The sequence below is a fragment of the Oryctolagus cuniculus genome, chromosome 13, assembly GCF_051225735.1.
Source record: "Oryctolagus cuniculus isolate XC-2025 breed Fujian yellow rabbit chromosome 13, ASM5122573v1, whole genome shotgun sequence".
In the NCBI taxonomy this organism is placed as follows: Eukaryota; Metazoa; Chordata; class Mammalia; order Lagomorpha; family Leporidae; genus Oryctolagus; species Oryctolagus cuniculus.
This window is the reverse complement of record NC_142879.1, coordinates 101,803,846-101,829,277: the sequence shown is the minus strand read 5'-3', so window position 1 is coordinate 101,829,277 and position 25,432 is coordinate 101,803,846. Positions and strand designations below refer to the sequence as shown.

Below are 25,432 nucleotides of genomic sequence, written 5' to 3'. Positions count from 1 at the left end.
AGGCTGCTAAGCCCGGCGAGATGAATGTTGAGTGGGAAGGCAGGTTTTAGCGATACCCTGCAACACACTCGTAGCTTTTTTATGTTGAGTTTTATTAGGATAAAACATTTAATCAGTTTAGTAAAATACGAGGGCGGTCGCAGGATGTTCAAAAGGACCACCTTCAGAAAGTGGATTTTCTTTGATATATTTTCTCTGTTCTGTAGAAAATAAAACGGTAACATGATAGACAACCCATGTGGTGCACTGTTTGTTTAGCCTGCAAACATTTCCCCTCCTGTTTTGTTGCAGAGGTTCTAAGCGTGTTTAATCCATTGAGTCCCAAGTTTTCAATCCTGTGAGTGTTTCAGCGGCATACTATGTATTCTTACAGTGCTGTGATTGATTTATTGCTTGATTTAAGTCAGTGTAGTTGTGCTACATATGGAAAGATGGGACTTAGCGGGTTAGTATGCAAGCTCACTTTGCATTTTAGAGCCAAAACTTGGGAAATGCAGGTGAATATAAATGTAGATGCGTGGTTGCAGCAATAAGGGGCAGTTGCCACACAAGAAAACCCAGCTTTAAAACGTGGACTGCTAAGGCCTTTAGAGGTGTGTAAAAGCCAGTGAGATTGACGCCCAATCGCATTACAGCAATACTGCTCTTAAAAGTGCGACTCTCCTGGGTAAGTGTCAACCGTAGAACTCACGGGACTTGCCCAAGGAATCTATTTATGTGTGACAGTGTATTATTAGGTTTTATGTGGCAAAAGAGTGGAAAGAACCTTTGTCTTTTTGTAAGTTTACCATTGTGCCTTGAAATGGCACAAGCAATCTTTGAAGTGTAGTGAATGAATCTGGCACTTTTCTCCCATCTTAAATTTTTATGTGTAATTTATATTAGGTCCTTCTTTTAGAAGTGAAGTCCTTTTTTTTTTCAGAGATAAGAACAACTATTTTTAGCTTGGTAAAAACAGCAGAGTCAAAAGAAAATTTCATGCAGTGTTTTAAGAAGGTTTTTTTTTTTTTAAATGGGAATATATATATATATATATATATATATATATATTTGAACGATATACTCCATAGTAAATAATTTGAAAGGTTTTTCCCGTTTAAATCTTGCATTGCTACTTACAGGAATGATACGGCCCTTCCTATAGTTCTAAAACCGGGTAGAAATCTTGGTAGAAAGACCTCTTAATGGAAACCACGAGGCAGGTTCTACATTCCAACAACCTTCTCTTTAGATAGAGCCAGCAAAATGGAAATTCTTGCCACTACAGTCAAGTGCAGTCAGCATTTTTTGGTACCTGGGTAGTTGTCAGCCTCTTACAGGTCACTTTATGATTAATTCATTAACACTGAACAGACTTCTTAGTCGGTGTAGATAAACATAATAAAAGTTTCAGACCGTTTGCTCTACTGGGGCCATTCTAGTTCTTTCTACCCCAGCTCTAAACACCATAGCTCCCGTGGGCTTTTGGAAAACCCTGTGGGTTTCACCACCTCGTTCAGAAGATTTTTTTTTTTTTTTGGTGCGTGTGTGTGCAATGTCAAAGCCTGATCCAGGCCTTTTTACCTTTTTACAAGTAGTCCTTTGTCTGCGTGCAAGAGACCATTCATGTAGACGAAGTGCTGCATTTGCCCTCGTTGCAATAAATCAGAAGCCGATCCAGCTGATAGGATGCCTTGAGCTGCCCTCAGCAGAGAGCCTGGGCTTGGCTCTGGCCTGGGAAGAAGAGCTCTGATGGATGGGTCTGATGTCTTTCCCGCTGGTCTCTTCCCAAGCAGTGGGAAGCGGCAGCCCTGAGCACGATGGGAGCCCCGCGGTTGGCTGCCGGGACCGCACGGTGCTCACTGCAGGCTACTGATGCCCGTGTCATCTCCCTTGCAGCTGGCCGAGGAGCTTCAGAGCAGGCCAGGCAGCAGCGAGATCCGAGAGCTGTTGAAACTGCTGTCCAAACCCAACGTCAAGGTGAGGCTGCGTTACGCCCGTGACGGACACCTTCCACAGGGACCGCTCTCTGAGCCTGCAGAGGAATTTTGTTGTGGGTATCAGTTTTCAAGTAAATGTGTTTTCAAATAGTGCATAGTATTTTAATAGCCCAGATCCCATTAAGGAAAAAGAGTGAATCTTTTGACTACAATGTTGTGAGAAACTTAGAAGATATGTTCGTTGGGAAGCTCGGGATTTAAGTTGGCAAATGGTATGTAGCTTCAGGGTCATTTTCCTTTAAATGAAGGTAAGAGCGCAGAATACAGAACCTACTAGCAATTTTGCTAAGGTTCATTTTACTTGGCCACTGTGCATTCTCATATATTTGGCAAATAAAGTCTACTGTTCTATGGAACTGTTTCAGCGTTCCTCTTCTTCCTCCTCCCCATATTTCGCTCTTCGGTAGACTCGGAACACTGCAGAGCAGAGTGGTGTTCTGATTCCAGGTCCCAGTGTGGTCAGGGGGCTGGTGCAACAGTTGGGGTGCTACATGGGGCTCCTCGGTCCCAAACCTGAGCGCCTGGCCATGTGTCCTGCCTCCACTTGCAGTTCCAGCTCCCTGCTAATGTGCACCCTGGGAGGCGGCGGGTGATGTCTCCAGTGCTTGGTTCCCTGACACCCACTTAGGAGACCCACTTAGGGAGTGAACCAGCAGATGGAAGCTCTCTTTCTGCCTGTCCATCTCTGTCTCTCTGCCTTTCAAATTAAAAGTAAAAATTATAAAATGCCAGTAAGTATTGCTAGACAAGGCTTCAATTCTCCCATCCATTTCCTCCAAAATGTATCACTTATTTTTCTTCCAAATGCGATGAGCCTACTGAAGGCATTTCAAAATGTTCTTGGTATTATTCTAATGTCATTAGTGCGTGAGATCCTGTAAAATAAACATTTTGAACTTGCATATAAAATATGCATTATTTTTACGGGTCAAAATTGCATCTGAAATGTATAGTGATACAGTTAAAATGATCACTGAACTTCCAAGGATTATTGGTAAGCATACATGAAGTGTTGAATGAAACTTTATGACCAGATTTTAAAACAGGTTGTAATCTTCTTTGAGAGATGTCCTTCGGAACCATGCTGTATTTGGTCTGAAATTTATGTTCCAAAAAAACGAGATAGTGTGAAATGAAAGATGAAGGAAAAACACACATGAACGATAGTACCTACTCTCTGTATGTCAGTGGAAATGGTACAGGACTGTAGTCTTGTAGAGAGTGATTGGATACCTTAGTAAAATGAAGGTAGTGTACTTCCAGTTATTCAGAAGATTGATTGCGTTTTTGTTCTAAAGGAGCAGGATCGGGTTAGGGTAGAAAAGTTGCTTGAAGTTGAAGGAATGTGGGCAGACGCTGAGAGTTCCAGACAGAGAAATGCTGAAAGATCTCTCCTTCCGTCTCAGATGTCCCGTGTGAAGTTACTGCCAGCCAGAGCAGGGTCAGGTTGGTGATCTTGGCTTGGGAATATTTGAAGTGAAAGGGATGTTCCGGGGAAAGAAAAGCGATTTTGCAATTCTGGTATTCTGTTCACTGGTGTTTGAAATCAGCGTAGCTAAACTAGATTATACTGGATGAAAGCTGGCGTTTGTCTACTGAGGGAAGGTGTGACTTAAGCTGGTATTGGGACGGTAGATTTCATAAAATTGCTCCACACTGAATAATTAAATTGTAGTATGTGGGAGATAATTTAGATGGGTAATTTTGATGATTTTTTGTGATCATACAGCAGTGTGACCAAAGAATGGGTGAGGGGGAAATCTGCATGAAGTCTGTGCATATGAGAAATAGGCGTAGACAGCGGATGAGACTCCACACACCAGTGCTGCAGTTGGCAGTGGTAACTTGGAGCTAGCCAGTCTCAGGAGGATGTGTCTTTCTTCTCTTTCTGACCTAACAGTTAACTTTGCTTTCCTTGAAGTCATTTATGTGAGCTGCCATCACCTCAGATCTCACTTCTATCAAAGCTCAGCCCCAAATACATTCTAAACTGTTTCAGAACAGAATCAGCCAGTCCTTTTTCTTTTTTTCTTTTTCTTTTTTTCTTTTTCTTTTCCTTTTTCTTTCCTCCCCTGCCCTCCCCTCCCCTCCCCTCCCCTCCCCTCTCCCCTCCTCTCCCCTCCTCTCCCCTCCTCTCCCCTCCTCTCCCCTCCTCTCCCCTCCTCTCCCCTCCTCTCCCCTCCTCTCCCCTCTCCTCTCCCCTCTCCTCTCCCCTCTCCCCTCCCCTCCCCTCTCCCCTCTCCTCTCCTCTCCTCTCCTCTCCCCTCTCCCCTCTCCCCTCCTCTCCCCTCTCCTCTCCTCTCCCCTCTCCCCTCCCCTCCCCTCTCCCCTCTCCTCTCCTCTCCCCTCCTCTCCCCTCTCCCCTCTCCCCTCCTCTCCCCTCTCCTCTCCTCTCCCCTCTCCCCTCCTCTCCCCTCTCCCTTCCCCTCCCCTCCCCTCCCCTCCCCTCCCCTCCCCTCCCCTCTTTCTTTTCTGTTCTGTTCTATTCTGTTTTTGTCCTGGGAAGGAAGTGAAATATTTGCTGTTTTATTTTTCTCATTTAAAGCAGAAGTGAGGTTTGATAGAAGATGGCATCTATACATTTAAGTGATCACCAAATTGCAATTCTGATGTGTTCATATGAATAATGTTCATTTTTCTAAGATTTATTTTATTTACTTGAAAGGCAGAGTTACAGAGAGAGGGAGAGACAGAGAAAGAGATCATTCATCCTCAGTTTCACTGCCCAGAAAGCCACAACGGCCAGGGCTGGGCCAGGCCAGCGCCAGGAGCCAGAAGCTTCATCCCGGTCTCCCATGAGGGTACACTGCTTTCCCTGGTACATTAACAGGGAGCTGAATTGGAAGTGGAGCAACCGGGACTTGAACTGGCACTGATGTGGGATGCTGATGTAGCAAGCGGCAGCCCTACCTGCTATGCCACAGTGCCGGCCCCATGAGTAGTGTTCCTTCTAATGGACAAGGGAAATTATTTATTTTAAAGATGGCTACTCTATTTTCAACATTTAATTCACTGTTCAAGAAACCTGAGGTGTACCTCCAGAATAATAGGACTTTAAAAAAAAAAAAACACACAGATAGATGAGAGCTGTTCAAAAAGTTTACAGAAAATGGGTTTTATGGAAAAACTGAATTTCAAAAAATTTTTCATACCAAAGTAAATGTAACTTTTAATTCCATTGTTCCGTGAACTTTTTGAAATATTCTCGTGGACTGTCAAAGAAGCAGTCACTGTGTAAAGATATCATGCGTGTCCCACAGGTTTACCACATCGTGGGTTCTTTTTTTAAGGATTTATTTATTTATTTGAAAGGCAGGGCAACAGGGAGATACAGGGAAGTTCTCTGACTTACTTCAGTGATTTGTTAGTATCATTATAGACAGATTTTCCTCCATTCTTAGGTATTTCTTCCATGCCTACTGTGTGCCGGGTCATCTGGATACAACTTGTAGTAGCAGTCTGTTGGTTAATAAAGGGGTAGGAGACATAATTGGGTAAAAAAAGGAATTCGTGAGTTCCGGCGCTGTGGTGTAGCGGGTAAATCTGCCACCTGCAACCCCAGCATCCCATACGGGTGCCTGTACATGTCCCGATCCAGCTCCCTGCTAACGTGCCTGGAAAAGCAGTGGAAGATGGCCAAGTATTTAAGCCCCTGCTACTGGTGTGGGAGACCCGGATGAAGCTCCTCCTGGCTCCTGACTTGGGCCTGGCCCAGCCCTGGCCATTGTGGCCTTCTGGGGAGCGAACCAGCAGGAAGGTGTCTGTCTGTCTGTCTCTCTTTCTGTAACTCTTTCAGAGTAAATAAATCTTTAAAGGAAAAAAAAGGGAGGAACACATGGAAATGATGTGGAACACACAGGAAAAGCACCAGATTCAAGCCTAGGCGCTGAAGGAGGTTGACGGAGGAGGTGACTCACAAACTGAGAGCTGCAGATGGGGCCCGAATGGACAGGCGGCAGCAGAGGACTGTGTCCGAGTGGCAGAAGCCCACACAGAAATTAAACGCACTCAGCCTGAGGCTAGGAGGTCGTCTCCATGTCACAGCTGGAGCTGGGCAGTCACGCCTGCAGAGCAGGGCCCGCCCAGGGGGGTCTGGTCTATGCTGTAGTGCCGGCATGGCTGTCGGTGACCTCTCTTTCCCTTCTAGTCATTTCCCTGTTTCAGTGATAAATTAATTATATGGCCATGTAACCGCATATGCAAGAGACTAGATTTCCTCCTAAGCGCAGGGAACAGCCATGGAAGGGATTTAGGCAGGCAGGAGACACCCTCACGCCCATTGTCACCCAGACAAGTGTCTGAGGTAGAGGTGGCATGGGGCAGGAGGACTGGGGTTCTGAATGCAAGGAAGGAAGCTTCTAGAAAGAATTGAGGTGGACTGTGATATGGCCCTAATGGAGGAAGCAGGGCATGGGTGGCTTTGAAGGGTAACTGGTTAAATCATTTGGGGAAAAATAAGAAAATTGTCTGCTGGAATGAATTCCAGCAAGATTTGAGATTTAAGTATGAAAATATTGAACCAGAGAATAGTGGCAAGAAAGTTTCTCTATCATAAGATAGAGAAAAAGTATTCAGAGCCAGAGACAGAAGGACACAGAAACATGTATACACACGCACACACATGTGCACACACATACAAAAAAATAACGGAGAAGCTTAAAAAAAAAACCCTGTAAGTGAAGTTGAAAGGAATATATCTATAGAAATGATTCATGATGTTACCTCCTTTTTAATTTTACCGTTTACACAGTGACTTGATAAAGACTTAAATTCAAATAAGGTTTTTTGATAATACATGATTATATTTAAAGATTATTTATTTATTTGAAACAGTGACAGAAAGAGATGGAGAGAGATTTTTCCTCTGCTGGTTCACTCCCCTAAATGGTCACAACAGCCGGGGCTTGGCCAGACTGAAACCAGAAGCCAGGAACTCCATCCGGGTGTCCCACATGGGTGACGGTGACCCAAGCACTTGAACCATTATCTGCTGACTCCCAGGTACATTAGAAGGAACTAGTTAGGAAATGGAGGCTGGGTTCAATCCCAGGCACATTAATAGGCCACGTAACAAGCAGCGGCTTCCCCCACCACACTTACACAGCCTGCCCCTATGATTATATTTCTTTTTCAAGATTTGTTTATTCATTTGAAAAATAGAGTGACAGAGAGAGGAAGATCTTGTATCTGGTATTTGTCTTTTCTATGTCTGGCTTATTTCACTCTACATAATGATCTTTAGGAAGCCAGGAGTCAGGAACTCCATCTGGGCCTCCCACCTGGGCAGCAGGGACTCAAGTACTTGGGCCCTCATCCACTGCCTTCCAGGCCCAGTAGCAGGGGGCTGGATGGACAACATGGAGTACCTGGGATTTGAACCAGGCTCCTGTATAAGATGCTGCACCACAACACCTACCCCGTGTGTTGTTTTTATTACTGCATGGAGTAGTCTTATTTGTCTCTGTCTCTCGCTCATACCCATGTGCCTGCAGCATAACAGGCTTCCAGTACATTGAATTCAATGTAATTATTAAATGTTGCAGGTTTTTGTTCCACTTTAGCCTCTTCTGTCTCCTCAAATAATTCTGTAGTGTCTGCAATAGTTGGGCTTTTCCCTCATGTTCTCTAACTCACAGTGCACCACACTGGGGTCCTGTTCACGCTCTCCTTAGGAGTCTCTTCAGATAAGTGCTGAGACTCTTCTTGAACCATCTGTGCCCTTCAGCTCTCCAACAGCTGGGAAACGGTTTGTCATTCTGTAGCAATAGTCTCTCCTGAGGACTGTCAAAGATTGAAAAATTTTGTCCAGTGTGAGTTGATCAATCTGTTACCACACTAAAAAAATTATTCTTATTAAGTCAACAATGTCTACAAAATCTGACCTTACTGTTCAAGTCTTTTTTTTAAATTAATTAATTTATTTCAAAGGCCGAGTTCAGAGAGAGAAGAGGTAGAGAGAGAGAGAGCTTCCATCCACTGCACTCCCCACAAGGCAACCATGGCCGGGACTGGGCCAGGCCAAAGCCAGGAGCTTCTTCTGGGTCTCCCACATGGGTGTAGGAGCCCAACTACTTGGGCCATCAGCAGTGGAGCAGCCGGTACTCGAACCAGTGCCCAGATGGGTTGCTGGCGTTGCAGGCGGTGGCTTTTCCCACTGTGCCACAGCCCCAGCCTTTCAAATCTTGAAGGGTAGAAGAAACGACAGATGGTGAGAAAAGGGGGGATGTAGTGAGTAGCCCAGCAGAGAGAAGCGAGTGTGACTTTACCTTCCAATGGTGAAGTCAGCAAGAGCGGTGGTGCTACCAGGGGGGCACTGCTGAGGGCTGCTGACTGACTTGTCTCGAGACTGCTTCCGGGGGAAGCAGAGACAGTCATTCTGAAGTGAGAGAGGCGGATCGACCTTCTGCATCATCATTCTGGGGCTTGCTTTGAGAAAACGAAGTGACACCCTCCGCAGAACATGGCATCATTTAGGACGTCAGGGAGTGTTTTGTTTTGCTGAAAAGGTTAAAAAAAAAAATTTGTTGTACTTTTTTGATTTTTCGTAAGCATTCACTCCCCTGATGTTGCTCCCTGCAAGAGCAAGCAGAATGAGCTAAGGCTAAAGGAGGAAGTTAGGCGTCCTTCCGACGCTAAATGAGTGTCGCTCACGCGTCTGAGCTGGACACTGAATTCTGTGGCCCTGACAGATATGTAGACCATAGAGTTAACTCCAGGGGGTCCCAGGCAGTGAGAGTTTGTGAGCCTGATGACTTACAAGGCCACGTTTCAATTTCCTGCAGATCCTTTCGAGCAACAGGTAAACCCATCAGTTGGGATGGGGTGGTGGTTACGGCATATGGAAACACAATTTTCATCTCCCTTGTTGCCCTATGAAAGCAAAGTCTGTATATTGAAGAATAAGATCCCTACCGTGAGTATAGGAAAGTGGAACATAAAATGACTTGTAGTTGTCCAAAATATAAAGGCTGCTCACCAGAAATACTTGTAAAGCAAAGCTAATAACACAGGTGATCTTGATATCTATAAAGCTATTTTGGAATCCAAACATGGAAGTGAGTCCAGTGCTAAGGAGAAAAGAATATCTATGGCTATAACTTATAATATTGCAACTATAGTAATTACATTATTTTAAAATATTTTTATTAGCTGTCTCTATTTTTCTTTACTCTGGGCAACACAGTAGCTGTAGGTACCCAGATAATGGGTCTCTCTCGTGTTGCTCATTCCATGTTCCCATCTGCTGTGGTTTTCCTCTTGTCTAAAGACTTCCTACAGCATTCCCTGCAATGCATGTATTGATGCTGACATGTCTTTCCCCGCCCTTGTAAGTCTTTAGAAAGTCCTCGATGTTCCTTCATTTCTAAAAGATATTTCTGCTGGGTATAGAATTCTAGGTTGACAGTACTTGTGTTTTTCTTTTTTCTTTTCTTTCTTTTTTTTTTTTTTTAAGACTTTTTAAAAAGATTTATACTTTGTTTTATTTGAAAGGCAGAGTGACAGGAAGAGAGAGAAACACACACACACACACACACACACACACACACACACGGGGCGGGGGGAGATCTATCCATCTTCTGGTTCACTGCCCAAATGGCCGCAGCAGCCGGAGCTGGGCCAGGTTGAAGCCAGGAGTCTGGAACCCCATCCAGGTCTCCCGTGTGGGTGACAGAGGCCCATTGTCCACTGCCTTTCCAGGCTTGTTGGACCTGAAGCAGTGTTCTGATACAGGATGCTGGTGTCAGGCGGCAGCTTGGCCTGCTTCCCCACAACTCTGGCCATGTACTCATATTTTTCTTGGAGTTTTTTGAAGATGTTTTTCTGTTGTCTTGTGGCTCATATTGTTTCTGATGGAAAATTATGTCATTCTAAGTAATATGCTTTTTTTTCTTATGATTTTAAAATTTTCTGACTAATTTCAAGTAATTTGGTCTTATTTTTCTTATTCTTGGGAACTTTGAATTTTTTGGCACATATGGGCACATATATATATTTTTTAACCAAATTTGGAGCCTTTTGTTATTTTTTTAGCATTCCCTCTTTCTTTAGAGATGCCAATTTTAATACCATTTAATGTTGTCACAATTCATTAATGCCCCGTTCATAATTTTTCCATACATTTTTTCTCTATGTTTCTTTTTGGAGAGTTTATATTGCTCTGTGAGTTTACTTTTTCTTCTGCTTTGTCTAATCTGTATTAATCTCATGTGGTATACTTTTTTCATTTCCTACATCATATTTTTCATTTTAGAGCTTTGACTTAAATGTTTTTTATGTATTTCTTATTCCCTGGTCAGTCTTTCTCCAGCCTTTTTGAGATTTAGAGTATAGTTGTAAAAATAGCTTTTAACTTCCTTGTCTGCTATCTGTGTAATTTCAGGGTTTGGTTCCATTGCTTTTTTTATTATGTGTAACAGTCTCTGTTCTGTTTGCAGGCCTGGTAATTTTTGCTTGACTGCTGGTAATGAGTTGTACCTTGTTTGAGGCTGGATACTTTTGTGTTTCTATTGATAATATTGTTGAACTTTTTTCTGTTATACAGTTATATGGAAACATTTTAAGCCTTGATTTATTTGGTAAAGATTTATTTATTCAAAAGTCAGAGTTACAGAGAGAGCAAGAGTGGGAGAGCGTGCGAGAGAGAGAGAGAGAGTTCTTCATCCTCTGGTTCACTTCCCAAATGTCCCCAATGGCCAGATTGAAGCCAGGAGTTTAATCTGGGTCTCCCTTATAGGTACAGGGACCCAAACACTTGAACCATCATCCACTGCTTTCCCAAGCACATTAGCAGGGCGTTGGATCAGAAGTGGAGCTGCGAGGACTCAAACTAGCGCCTATATGACATGTTGGTATTTCAGGCAGTGGCTTAAGCCCATTACACCACAATGCCAGCCCCAATTTGCCATTTATTTATTTATTTCATATTTGCTTGATTGTTTGCTTTTAAAAGCTTTAGGTGAGACTATAGTGCGTTTAATCTTGGGCTGATTTTTTTTCCCTGTATTGAAACAGTATCAATGGTATTACTCTCCACCACACCATGGGAATTAATAATGTTTCCCCCTCTTGCTGGTGAAGTCAGGAACCATTCCCACCCTGTGCAAGTCTCAGGGACTGTTCTTATGGTACAGGGATTTGTCAGCTTGGGGGCTGATGAGACATGGGGGTCAGGTCATTGTTTGGGGGGTAGGGACTGTCCTGAGTGCAGCCATGGGTGGAGGTGCGTCCTTGGCCTCTGTGCACGGTCTGGGAGTAGCATCCCTGAGTTGTGACCACCAGAGGTGTCTTCAGATGTTGCCTGGGCATCAGACAGCCCATGGCTGGGAACCATCACGCCAGCCCTTGACGGTGCTTTCTTTCACACGTGTGCCGCACACAGGACTTGGCTCAGGAGTCCAGCAGGGCCTCACCCAGACCTCTGGAGTTCTGCTCTTCTTCCACTGTCTCCCCCGCGCACCTCAGCTCCTCGACTCCCTGCATTCCCAGTTTGCTTTTCCCACCTCAGGGAGACCACTGGGTTCCGTGGGGATTCCTGGCCCCCCGTTGCAGCCTGGAAGCCGTCTCTAAGCTTACGGGGCAGCCGTGGGCCCCCATCACTTATTTTTCTCTCTCAGTGATTGCTTCAGAACCCTTTTACTTATCTTTTTATTTATTTATTTATTTTTCGAGTGAGTCCCTGTTAATTTCATCCTGGCCTTTGTTTCTCATTTTGGTTTTTAGATTTTTTTTTTTTTTTTAATTTGAAAGAGTTGCAGGGAGAGAGGGGCTGAGACAAAGACATCTCCCATCTGCTGGTTCACTTCCCAAATGGCTGCAATGGCCAGGGATGGTTCAGGCTGAAGCCAGGATCCTCATCTCCTTCCGGGTCTGCCACGTGGGTGGCAAGGACCCAAGCACTCAGGCCATCTTCTGCTGATTTCCCAGGTGTGTTAGCAGGGCTCTGGATTGGAAGTGGAGCAGCTGAGGCTTGAACCAGCCGCCCACATTGGGATGCCAGCATCACAGGCAGCTGCTTAACATGCTGGCCCCCATTTTCATTCTCGAAAAATGCTTTTATGGGACCTTAATTACACAGACAACTAAAACATCAATTGTATTGACCAGTTCCTTATTTTTATTTTTTTTTTCTGATGGGGAAAAAAATTAGGGAATAAAATATCTGTAGAATTCCCTTGTTCCTGCTGGCTCATTGACAGTATATCTATAGCCTTGTCTCTCCCTCCACTGACCCTGCTCCCATCTGCCACCCTTCTCAGGAGAAACCAGGGGCTCTGCTGCCTCTGTAGTCTCCATCCAGGTCTCTCTCCCCCATCCTCCTACCCCCCCACCCACAGCTGTTTGACAGTTGGCTTTGAGAGTACTTGGCTTCCTACTTGCCATCATCGGGTCAAAACGGTAACACTCTTTGGGGGTCCTGGGTTTCGTTTCTATCCTAACCAACCTTTGAATTTCGTAGGCTTTGCTGTCTGTACACGACACTGTGGCGCAAAAGAACTATGACCCGGTGCTGCCACCCATGCCCGATGACATCGACGATGAGGAAGACTCCGTGAAGATCATCCGCCTGGTCAAAAACAGAGAGCCACTGGTGAGTTGGGAGTCTCCATCTCCCTCTCAGCTACGAGTGGGCACCACGGTGAAGCCAGATCAGGTGGCCGCGCACCGTGTATCTTCTCGACATCCCTCACAAATGGGACATGTGTACCTGAAGAGTATGATGTCCAGGAATGATAACGGAGCCCCATAAAGTGGCAGGCATTCTCTTGGTGATTGAGCAATCATTCTGAATATGCGTTCCCCTCCCACCCACCCCCCCACCCCCGGTTGACACCTATAAAGGAAAGCTCCATATGCCCCCAGTACAGATGATTGGTGCATAAGTGGTGCAGCTTATAAAAGAAATAGCTGTTGACCGTTCAGGCAAGCCAATTTATTCTCAACTAATGAAGAGAAATGTATCAGGTATCAGAGGTTTCAGATATAAATAGAACCACCTACTGTAGCGGCAGGATTTATTAGGACGTTGAACCACACCAAGGGGTCTGTGGTAGGGAGGACACTGCCACCCTCCCCAGCCCTGTCCTGATCCCCAGGCTCTGTGAGTGCGTCATCTGACCCGGCACAATGGGCGTGGCGTGATTACATTCCTGGTCTTAAAGACGAGGAGATTGTCCTGGATTATGCCATGGACCCCACCTAATCAAAAGGGTTCCCGCAAAAGTGAAAGGGGAGGCGGTGGGGTTGGAGCCCAAGAAAGAAGTTGGAATGACGGCGGCAGAGGCTGGGGTGATGTGGAGACTGGCACAGGGAGTGCGGGAGATCTCTGGAGACCGGCAGAGGCCAGGACTGCGTTCCTGGAAGGCTCTGGGTGGGAACTGTGCTGGCCCATGTCTCGGCGAGTGACACTGAGGCTCCGCGGTTACCATCCACGGCCGCCTCCAGCGCCCCCTGGTGCCGTGAACCGTGAAGACTCAGTGACAACAAAACTTCCTGTGAAAAACAGACCAGCTGGCAAGTCTTGGTCTGCAAATCTTCTGATATTTTTTTATCCCTGTAGCATCCATGTTGGCTTTCTGGCCTTCAGAGTGATGAGATCAGAAGTTAAGAAGTTTGTCTTCTTTTCAGCCACAAAATTGGGTTTCACTTAGCAGAGCAGCAATAGAAGATAAATCCAAGGCCTATCCATTATCTTTATGGAACTACATTCAAAAGAAACATCATTAAGTATCATTACTAAGCACTTGATTTTAAATGGACTCACCCTGAAATGCATTTTGTGTGTGTATGATCTGAAAGCAGATTGTTGGTACTGTGTTCAGTACTTTACATCCATTATATTTAATCCTTGTGGTGGGTATCATTTTTCTGTATTTTAAACCAGATAGCTATATCCAAAAAAGCAAAACACCTCCCCCTGCCCCCTACCCCATGTCACTGACAATGAGTGGTAGACTAGAACCCTGAACTCTTGATCTTCAAGTACTAGTTTTCCTTCTATACAGTATTATGTCTTTGTCATTTTTGCTAATTTTTATTTACTTGTGTGTGGTATATTGATAAATAACACTGGATACTATTACTCAAAAAAAACAAGTGAGTTTGCTTATTTGATAAGGGGATTGATTGAGTCCTTGTCACCCACCTCTGACATTCTAAGACTCTTTATATTTCTGATTAGGATTGTTTACTTTTAGTTTATAAAACATGTGATTTTCATCCATGCCTGTAAGTCTAGAAGAGTAACCTAAGTATCTCTCTTTTTTATTTTTATTTATTATTTTTTTTTGAGAGGCAGAGTTAGTGAGACAGAGAGAGAGAGAGAGAGAGAGAGAAAGGTCTTCCTTTTTCTGTTGGTTCACCCCCTAAGTGGCCACTACGGCTCGCTGCGCCATTCTGAAGTCAGGAGCCAGGTGCTTCCTCCTGGTCTCCCATGCGGGTGCAGGACCCAACCACTTGGGCCATCCTCCACTGCCCTCCCGGGCCACAGCAGAGAGCTGGACTAGAAGAGGAGCAACCGGGACAGAATCCAGCACCCCAACTGGGACTTGAACCCAGGGTGCCGGCACCACAGGCAGAGGATTAGCCTAGTGAGCCGCGGCGCCAGCCAATCTCTTGTTTTTATAATAAGAGTGGATGGCGGCCAGCGCTGTGGCTCGCTAGGCAAATCCTCCGCCTAGCAGCACCGGCACACCGGGTTCTACTCCCGGTTGGGGCGCCGGTTCTGTCCCGGTTGCCCCTCTTCCAGGCCAGCTCTCTGCTGTGGCCAGGGAGTGCAGTGGAGGATGGCCCAAGTGCTTGGGCCCTGCCCCCCATGGGAGACCAGGAGAAGCACCTGGCTCCTGGCTTTGGATCAGTGCGGTGCGCCGGCCACAGCGGCCATTGGAGGGTGAACCAACGGCAAAAAGACCTTTCTCTCTGTCTGTCTTTCTCTCACTGTCCACTCTGCCTGTCCAAAAAAAAAAAGAGTGGATGGCACTCACATAGGGTCCAGAGGAAGCTGTCTCAGGGACCTGTCGTTGAGAGTGACTCATTCTTGGTGGATTCTGCACATCTATTAATAAGAAATATTTTTGTTTGGATGAATTCAGCCTCTTAGGTATTAAAAGACTGGCTATACTGAGGACTTAGGTAAAACATTAGTAATAATTCTCTTTTTAAAAGCAGATTTATTTGAAAGGCAGAGTTACAGGGAAAGAGGGAGAGACAGAGATCTTTCATCCAGTGGTTCACTTCCCAAATGGCCACAACAGCCAGAGCTGGTCCAGCTGAAGCCAGGAGCTAGGAGCTTCATCCGGGTCTCCCACATGGGTGCAGGGGCCCATACACTTGGGCCATCCTCTGCTGCTCTCCCAGGCACACTAGCAGGGAGCTGGATGGGAAGTGGAACAGCCGGGACTCAAACGAGCACCCGTATGGGATGCCTGCATCTCAGGTAAGGCTCAATCCTCTGTGCCACAACACCGGCCCCAGTAATAATTCTTCGATCAGTGCTCCCAGGGGCCACAGTTTTTGGCGTGCTGGTTTGGTGAGCTGATATTTAGGCAGTCAAACACCAGCCTTTAACTTCCATGCCTCTGACCCACTGAGATTTCTCACAAGTTTTTCTGTAGCTGAACCTGCCGTAAATCTGTTTAAATAAAAAGAAGTTGAGTAAGCATAGAATGTGCTATGCTCATTTGTGGTTGACCGTATTGTCCCCTTTTGCTTAGAAGCCGGTTAGAACTCCCGGAGCTGGCTTCAGCTGGAGGTGGTAATTCTCTGTTAGCCTGCTTTTCTCACAGTTGATGGGATGGGACTGTGAGCTTGGGTCACAGCAGGAGCGTCCGTGCTCAGTTGGAGCTGAGAGGACCAAGCAATGCATGGGCAGGAGGACAAGAGCAGTCACTCAGTAGGAGTTTAGAAGAACTTTGCTTTCAGTTAGCTAGAATAGAAGGGAATTCAAGATAATCAAAATGTGGAGTTTCTTGAGGAGTCTGATGGAATGATAGTTGTTAAAAAGTGAATGTTTGCTAAGTGTGAAGATACAGTGTTTGTACATTTAGAGCAAGAGCGTCTCTCCAGATTGCTCATTCTCGTGCTAGTGGAATGGGATGCGATGTAGCAGCTGGGTAATGTACTTGAGAGCCTACTCGTCTGTATAACATTTAAGGTGTGTTAAAAAATGTTAATTCTACCTCATTTTATTCACAGTTCTCATTCTGTCTGCCCATTTTGTATATGAATTTAAAGGTTTTTTTCTCTCTCTAGTTTTCAGTTAATGATTTAAAACTTTATTGCCACACAATACTTCTACATGTGATACTCTGATGTGTATATACGTAATGTGTTTTTTGAAGATTGATTTATTTTAAGTGAAAGGCAAGAAGAGAGAGAGAGAAAGCGAGAGAGAGAGAGAGGGAGGGAGACAGAGATCTTCCATCTGCTGGTTCACTCCTCAGAAATGGTGCAACATCCCTGGCTGGGCCAGGCTGAAGCCAGGAGCCAGGAACCCAACCTGGTCTCCCCCGTGGGTGCAGGGCCCAAGCACCTGGGCCATCTTCTGCTCCTTCCCAGGTGCATTAGCAGGAAGCAGCCGGGACACCAACTGGCACTCTGATATGCGATGCTGGCATTGCAGGCAGCAGCTTAACCTGCTGCCCCACAGTGCCGCCCCCAGTGAACAATACATCGTAATCAAGGTGGGGTCACTAGTGTTTCCACCTCCTTAAATAGCAATCACTTGTTTGCATGTGGAGCCTATGGAGTCCTCTCTTTATAAATATGTAGCAAGCTGTTGTAAACTGTAGCCCGATACTGTGCTGTGTAGAGCACTAGAAATGATTCTACTTGTCTAACTCATTTTTCAGTTAATTATTTGAAAGTCAGTTTGGAGCAGGTATTGTGATACAGTGGGATGCCCACGGCTCTTACTGAAGTGCCTGATTTGAGTGCTGGCCGTCTTGCTCCTGATCCAGCTTCCTGCTAATAGACACCCTGGGAGGCAGCAGGTGGAAACTCCGATGGAATTAGAAGCTCCCGGCCCAAGCTCTGGGTGTTGCATCTGAGGCATGTGCCAACAGATGGAGTATTAGAAGATGGATCTCTCCCTCTCTGTCACTGCCTTCCAAATAAATAAATACAAATAACTAAAAATTTAAAAGTTAAAAATCTAAAGGTAGATTGGGAATGTCTAACCACGCAAATGTATGCAGGTAGTTTCTTAAAACTCTAGTTTTAGTTCTCAGTATTTAATGTAACCTAAAGTTAACTTAAATGTTTACAAGTTGCTTTACCTATAAAAATTGTTTTAACCATGATCTTCCTACTCAGTTACAATTTTATAGCTGTATTTAAAAAAATAATAAATCACCAAAAGCTTTGTCTAGAAAAATAGAACCTCTAACTGGAGTGGCAAAAATTCCAAAATTACTTGTTCTTATCCAGCTGTGTCTTTGGGGTATTGTCTTCAGTTTAACAGTTGCTGTGAAGGCAAAGTGAATAAACTCAAAGTTTAGGGGCTGGCGTTGTGGCACAATGGACTAAGCTCCTGCTTACAATGCCAGCATCCCTTCTCAGAGAGCTGGTTCGAGTCCCAGCTGTTCTGTTTCCCATCCAGCTTCCTGCTAATGCACCTGGAAAGACAGCCAGTGATGGCCCAAGTACTTGGGCCCCTGGCATTCATGGGAGAGACCCAGATGGAGTTCCTGGCTCCTGGCTTCAGACTTGCCCAGACTTGGATCCTTGTGGCCATTTAGGGGGTGAACCAGTGGATGGAAGATCAATCTCTCTCTCTCTCTCTCTGTCGCTTCACCTTTGAAATAAAAAATAAAATAAAAAAGAGATAAATTTCCCAAACAATAATAGCTTAAAAAATGCACTACACAGAGAGTTTAGAAATATTTTCCTGTCAATATCATTTGTCAAATGACATTTGCCAGCTTGGAGAGGTTATTGGAGCAGCCATGAGACTGCTAAAGCCTAACAAAAGGCACACGGAGAGATCCGGAGTCCAAGTGTCATCAGGAGAGTGAGTCCAAGCTGCAGAAGCAGAAAGAGACAAGGGGCAGAAGCCGAGCTGGAGCAGAATGATGTGCAGTGGGTCAGGAAATGTCCAGCAAATGATTCACAAAGAAGGCTGTGAGATTTAGCAGCCGAGGGGTAGCTTATCGGAGTCATTTAAGAATGCAGTTCTGCGGCTGGTGTTTGGCACAGTGGTTCAGATGCCACTGGCGATGCCCGCATCCCATGTTGTAGCGCCTGGGTTCCTGTCCCGGCTCCACTCCTGATTCCAGCTTCCTGCTAGTGTGCATCCTGGGAGGTAGCAGGTGATGATTCAAATGCTTGGGTCCCTGCTACCCGTGTGGGAGCCTTGGGTGGAGTTCGTGGTTCCTGGCTTCAGCCTGGCCTAGCCCTGGATGTTGTGGGCATTTAGAGAGTGAATCAGTGGATGGCAGTAAGATTAAAAAAAAAAAAAATAGTGCAATTCTGTTTATAAGATGCAATAATGGCCGGCACCGCGGCTCACTAGGCTGATCCTCCGCCTTGCGGCGCCGGCACACCGGGTTCTAGTCCTGGTCGGGGCGCCGGATTCTGTCCCGGTTGCCCCTCTTCCAGGCCAGCTCTCTGCTGTGGCCAGGGAGTGCAGTGGAGGATGGCCCAAGTGCTTGGGCCCTGCACCCCATGGGAGACCAGGATAAGTACCTGGCTCCTGCCATCGGATCAGCGCAGTGTGCCGGCCGCAGTGCGCCTGCCGCGGCGGCCATTGGAGGGTGAACCAACGGCAAAGGAAGACCTTTCTCTCTGTCTCTCTCTCTCACTGTCCACTCTGCCTGTCAAAAAATTAAAAAAAAAAAAAAATCCAATAATAACATGGTGACACGAGCACAGGCCGGACTGGGTAGTCTCAGTAGGCATGAGGATTCTGGCACTTGTTTGCTGTCTGTTCTGCAGTGACAAGTCACTGTATCAGCATTGGGTTCCTCGTCAGAAAACCAGGAGGGACCTCTTCAAATGTATTCTGAGCATCAGCTGAGATGCAGTGTGTTTGAATCACTCTAAAAGATGAGTTCAAAGCGTCATCTAAAGGTTACATGGAATGGTACAGGCCGAGGCCAGGTTAGTGCCATCATTCAGGGAAGAGTGGTCCCCTGCCCCCATTTGGCAGTAGAAGGAAGACAGGACATTAGTGTGAGGGGACTTGAGGCAGTAGGTAGACAGTGACGTGATCAGGATACAAGGAGCAAAGCTCCCCTCCCTCCCTTGTGAGTTTGGAGTGATCTGCATTTGACTTATCTGGAAAATTAACTTTTAGAGACAGCTGAAGAAGATGAAATTCTGTCTATTGGTGAGCGCATTTTGATCCTCAATTTTCGGTGTTCCCTGCCTGGATTGTCCTCTTGCTTCTTTGCAAACAGGTTACTGTATTTTCCTTAATGCAGACTTCTGTGCTGTATCCTGAAGGATTTGTGTCACTCAGGAGGAGCCGGGGAATTTGGATTTTAAGACAAGTCTGAGGTGTTCTCAATGCAAGGATTTCATAAGACCACACTGTGATCGCAGTTACTACAACGACTCAACCTGAGATTATGCTACCTACTGTTGAAAATTTGTAGGAGATGACGTTTTTACTTAAGGAGATCATCATAGTCTAACCTTAGCAGTTATCTCTCAGAAACCATTTTATAGAATTACCAAAAATCTAACCAGAATTTTAACCTCTCAGTCTATCCTGAACCTCTCTATGTAGCTTTCATTTTTTGTTAAGAAGAAAAATCACCTAGAATAAATTTGAAATAATAATGTTAAAAAATACGTAAGTTCCAAAATACTAGATTCAGTTTTAATGCGTTTTGCATTTACAAACAGTGCCATAAAAACATCAGCTTTTTAATTTTTAATGATTTATTTATTTAAAAGCAGAGTAGCAGAGAGAGAGGGGGAGAGAGAGAGAGAGAGATCTTCTATCTGCTTGTTCATTCCTCAAATGGCCACAATGGCTAGGGCAAGGCAAAGCCGAAGCTAGAAGCCAGGAGCTCCATCTGGGTCTCCCACACGGGTGCCAGGAGCCCAAACACTTGGGCCATCCTCCAGTGCCCTCCCAGGTGCATTAGCAGGGAGCTGGATCAGAAGCAGGGGAACCATGCCTCAAAGCAGAAGAGCTACTATGAGATGCTGGTGTCCCAAGCCCAGCTTAACCTGCCACGCCACAATGCTGGCCCCAGTCAGCTTTACACAGTCCCACACATATGTGCTTTGTATGATTGAGTGTTAATCTGATTTTCACACACTACGTTGCACTAATCACACATCAGGGGATTATGATAATGAGGGTCTGGAAGGCAATATGGAATTAGAAGTCTTCAAGCATTCAGGGTACACAATGAAGATTTGAGTCAAGAGGAGTGAGCTTCTCAGGTCTGTAGCTCACCCTCCAGGGAAGCAGAACCAGCAGACAGCAAGCGCAGCGCCCCATCTCTAACAAGGTGACCCTTCCGCGTTGGAGTGTTCCTTTCAGTCCACACCTCCTGCAAGTGCTTTTCGTCGTGTGGAGCTCTCACAAAAACATCTGTGTGTCAGTGACTCCCGGGGCTATTTCTCTTCCAGACCCTTTCTTCTGATCTTTAAATTTGTGTATCCATCTGTCTACTTGATTTTTACATTTGGCCGCCTAATAGGTATTTCAGTCTTCACATGTCCAAAAATAAACTGCTGATCTTTGTCCCCAAGTGTGTTCCACCCAGAGTCTTTCTTTCTTTCAGTTGATGGCAATTCCACCTCCCAGTTGCTCAGCCAAAACCCATCCAGTCCATCTTTGACTCTTCTCTTTCTTTGCGCATCCCACAGCCAACCCACTGGGAAATCCTTTTGGCTCCACTAACAGCACTTGCATATCCAGACCACTTTTCATCACCTGTACCCCTGCCAGTCAGCTCCAAGCCCCATCATCCTTCCCTGTGGATCCGGGCAGCAGCCTGCTCTGTGTGTCACTGCGTTCATCCTTGCCTTCTGCTGTAGTTTGAATGTGCTCTGGCCCTCAAACCCTGCAGACATTGAAGCGGCTAAGAGGCGGACCTAGTGGGACATCCTCAAGTCGCTGGGGGCGTGCCCACAGAAAGTAGTTCTCGTAAGATGGTTATAAAAGACGGTGTCGGGCCCAGCTGCTCACTGTGCCTCCTGGCACACTGCCGTCCGCCACCCTCACTGGGTGCCAAGCCAGTGGGGCCACCCAGTCTTGGACCTGAAAATCCCAGACTGAGTGGAATAAACCCTTCTCCTTATAAAGCTAGGTGCCTCGGCTGGAACCGTGGCTCACTAGGCTAATCCTCCGCCTTGTGGCGCCGGCACACCAGGTTCTAGTCCTGGTCGGGGCGCTGGATTCTGTCCCGGTTGCCCCTCTTCCAGGCCAGCTCTCTGCTGTGGCCAGGAAGGCAGTGGAGAATGGCCCATGTGCTTGGGCCCTGCACCCCATGGGAGACCAGGAGAAGCACCTGGCTCCTGCCTTCGGATCAGTGTGGTGCGCCGGCCGCAGCACGCCTGCCGCAGCGGCCATTGGAGGGTGAACCAACGGCAAAGGAAGACCTTTCTCTCTGTCTCTCTCTCTCTCATTGTCCACTCTGCCTGTCAAAAAAAAAAAAATTTTTAAAAAAAAAAAAGCTAGGTGCTTCAACATTTCTATGCAAAGCTAAGTAATAAGCGCCTGCCTTCAATGTGGGCACAGTAGGTGGAGAGTCTTCCAGATCATGTCACACCCCCTGTTCTCAACCCAGCATTTCACAATCCTCTCGTTCATCCAGAGGAAAAGCAAACTTCTTTTTTTAAAGGTTTGTTTATTTGAGAGGCAGAGTTACACAGAGAAGGAAAACAAAGAGAAGGGTCTTCTGTCAGTTGGTTCATTCCCTAGATGGCCGCAACAGCTGGAGCTGGGCCATGCCAAAGCCAGGAGCCAGGAGCTTCTTCCGGGTCTCCCACATGGATGTAGAGACCCAAGGACTTGGGCTATCTCCTACTGCTTTCCCAGGCCATAGCAGAGAGCTGGACTGGACGCCGGGATATGAACAGGTGCCCATATGGGATGCTGGCCCTGCAGGGGGAGGCTCAGCACGAGCCCCAAAACCAAGCTTAATCCCACGATTTCATAACCTGGCTCCCCACTGCCCTCCAACCTGGCCATCTCTTTCACCCTACTCCAGCCAACCTGCTCTCTGCTCCTCCCAGAACAGTCCATTCACAACCATCCACAGCACCTCCAAGCTGGCCACCTCTTCCACGCTGTCCCCTCGCTGACTCCCTCACTTGCTTCCAGGCTTTCTGGTTTCTAGTGTCGTCTTCTCAGCGAGTCCTCGTCACTTGTCATCCTCCTTCCCTCAGTCCCGGCTTCCTGATCTTCCCGGCTTACCTTGCCATGCCCATGTAGAATTGACTTATCTTCTCTCCGGCTGTCTGTTGTGAGGGTTCTACATAAGCTCGTGCGAAAATGAGGTTTGAAAGCCACACACAGTTTTTTCTAAGGAGTATTTTTCCATGAGCTTTTGGAAGTTCTCCCATAAGCATGGGTTTCAGATATATTTTTTTTTTGCATCAAAATAAACTTGCAGTGCCATTTCCCACCTTTGTGCATTTAAAATTTCACCTGCTTCCCTGGTTAGAACATAAGCCCTCTGAGAAGGCGGAAAGGGTTGTTCTCTTCACCAGGGTGTTACAGGCCTGAGTGCTCATGAACTTTTTTTTTTTTTAAGATTTATTTATTGATTTTAAAGGCAGAGTTACAGAGAGGCAGAGGCAGAGAGAGAGAGAGAGAGAGATCTCCCATCTGCTAGTTCACTCCCCAGAAAACTGCAACAGCCGGAGCTGCACTGATCCGAAGTCAGGAACCAGGAGCTGCTTCTGGGTCTCCCATGCAGGTGCCCCAGCCCAAGGTCTGGGCGCATCTTCTACTGCTTTCCCAGGCGCATTAGCAGGGAGCTGGATCGGAAGTGGCGCAGCTGGGACTTGAACCGGCGCTCACATGGGATGCCAGCATTGCAGACAGTGGCTTTACCTGCTATTCCACAGTGCTGGCCCCATCTCATTGCTTTAAAAGCCTTAAGACCATTGTCACCACTTGATGTGGGAATGTGGTATGCACACTCCAGGAAGGAAGGAATTTATCTCTAGGAGACAAGCTACCCACAGGGTAATGAACTCATGATGTTTTAGACAAAATGACCTCAGGAAAAGAATGTCATGGGGTAAACAGTACCAAATGATAATTAAGATTAAGAACAGAGTGTCTGGGGGGCTGGGGCGCACTAGGTAATCCTCTGCCTGAGGCGCTGTCATCCCATATGGACGCCAGTTCTAGTCCCGGTTGCTCCTCTTCCAGTCCAGCTCTCTGCTGTGGCCTGGGAGGGCAGTGGAGGATGGCCCAAGTGCGTGGGCCCTGCACCTGCATGGGAGACCAGGAGGAAGCACCTGGCTCCTGGCTTCAGATTGGCGTAGCTCCGGCTGTTGTGGCCATTAGGGGAGTGAGTGAAACAATGGAAGGAAGACCTCTCGCTCGCTCGCTCGCTCTCTCTATAATTCTGCCTGTCCAAAACAAACAAACAAACAAACAAACAAAACAAAAAACAGAGTGTCTGGTTAGATTGCCTTGGACAAGTCCTAACTTCACCATAGACTAGTAGTTTAATCTTAGACAACTTTTTGCCATTTGAGGTTCAATTTCTCACCCATAAAATACAGATAAGCCAATTCACATTACACTACTAGATTCTTTGGCCATTAGACATGCTTTGGCGGGAAATTTTGAAAAGCTCATTAAGGAGGCCGGTGCCACGGCTTACTAGGCTGTGGCGCCAGCAACCCCGGGTTCTAGTCCCAGTTGGGGCACCGGTTCTGTCCCGATTTCTGCTCTTCCAGTCTAGCCCTCTTCTGTGACCCGGGAGTGCAGTGGAGGATGGCCCAAGTGCTTGGGCCCTGCACCCCATGGGAGACCAGGAGAAGCACCTGGCTCCTGACTTCGGAATGGCGCAGAGAGCCATAGCGGCCACTTAGGGGGTGAACCAACAGAAAAAGGAAGACCTTTCTCTCTCTCTCTCTCTCTCTCTCTCTCTCTCTCTCTCACTAACTCTGCCTGTCAAAAAAAAAAAAAAAAGAAAAGAAAAAGAAAGAGAAAAGCTCATTCAGGAAAATGAAAACTGATATAATCAAACTAAATCATGATATGTATTTTAGTCAATTTGGCCCCCAAGTTAGCTGTTGAAATAAAAGCAGAAAATACCAATTGGTGGTTTTAAGGTTTCCGACCATGGGGAGAGGTCCTGCAACTCTTTGGCATCAAGTGCTTGCATTCTCAGGTAAAGTGCCACAGTATCATCCCATTGCTGACTTATTTGACTTTTACAGTTATCAGGTAAATATGTGATGTCTGTTCTCTATAAAACATACAAAATCACAAATGAATTCCTCCTGGTATTTATGTGTCGGGTCTCTAACGATATAAACGCACTCATTGATGAACGTGAGCAAAGTTCCACTTCTTGGGGGTGGGTTCTGCCACCACTTCAGGGTCACCTTCGTAGCAGTCAGATGCAGTGCCGGGAGGCTTTCTGAACCAAAGCCAGTTTCTTGGAAAGGAACCACGTAAAGGTTTTGAGCGTGGCCAACTTTTGCCCATTGTTCTGGTCAATCAGGGTTCCATTGGTTGGCATCCAGGTATTTGTAAGTGGAGAATTTGGAGATTCTTTGAGTCCATTTCCTAAGCTTACACCAAAGCATTAGTTCTCTTTGTACTAGGGACAGTCCAAGTTCCTGTGTTCTGGGTGAACAGATCTGGCTACCTGATTGCCGAGTTTTATTTTGTTTTGTTTTGTTTTTTTCCTCTTTCTTTGTCATTATCTCCGTGTTCCTGTTGTCTGATGGCTTAGTGTCTACAAGGCTCACCAAAGTGAAAAATCAAGGGACTGAGTATTAGTTTTCTTATTACTTACATCTTCGGTCTGTTCACATAAGCACCACCCTTCCACCTTCCTCATGAGTGATCAAGGCAAAATGAAATGAGAAAAACAAGCAGCATTCAAACATAAGGCACTCTTTACGATGGAAGGAAGATCCGGATAGACTGATTTTGCAGTTCTGAAGAAGTTAGAGATCTCAGCAGTCTCATCCTGCCTCATTCCCTTCCTTTCCTTTCATTTTCTTTCCTCTCCTCCTCTCAAGGGAGCTACCATCAAGAAGGATGAGCAGAGCGGCGCCATCGTGGTGGCCAGGATCATGCGGGGCGGAGCTGCGGATCGCAGTGGTGAGCAGTCAGCGTGCCGAGTGGGTGCTCCGTGCGTGGGTGCGCGTCTGGTAGAAATACGGCCGACCCGGCGCTGAGATCCTGCGGTCTCTGTTGCAGTGTGGGAATGTAGCCATGTGAGTGGTGGGAAAGGCTCAATCCCTGCCTTCCCAGGTTGCGTTCACGCTGGTCTCCGTGTCGCTGCTGTGCAAGGCGC

The 25,432-nt window shown here is 46.3% G+C and overlaps 1 protein-coding gene across 5 annotated transcripts in view; it reads left to right on the top strand.

Moving 5' to 3' along the window:
• Window positions 1–25,432, top strand: part of MPP7 (MAGUK p55 scaffold protein 7) — a 239,591-nt gene that overhangs the window by 149,657 nt on the left and 64,502 nt on the right. For all 5 annotated transcript variants that reach the window (XM_051821591.3, XM_008268037.5, XM_089311856.1 and 2 more), the window contains exons 5-7: window positions 1,879–1,959; window positions 12,436–12,567; window positions 25,155–25,236. In XM_051821591.3, the coding sequence (XP_051677551.1) occupies window positions 1,879–1,959; window positions 12,436–12,567; window positions 25,155–25,236 (295 nt within the window). The remainder of the gene's footprint in view (window positions 1–1,878; window positions 1,960–12,435; window positions 12,568–25,154; window positions 25,237–25,432) is intronic.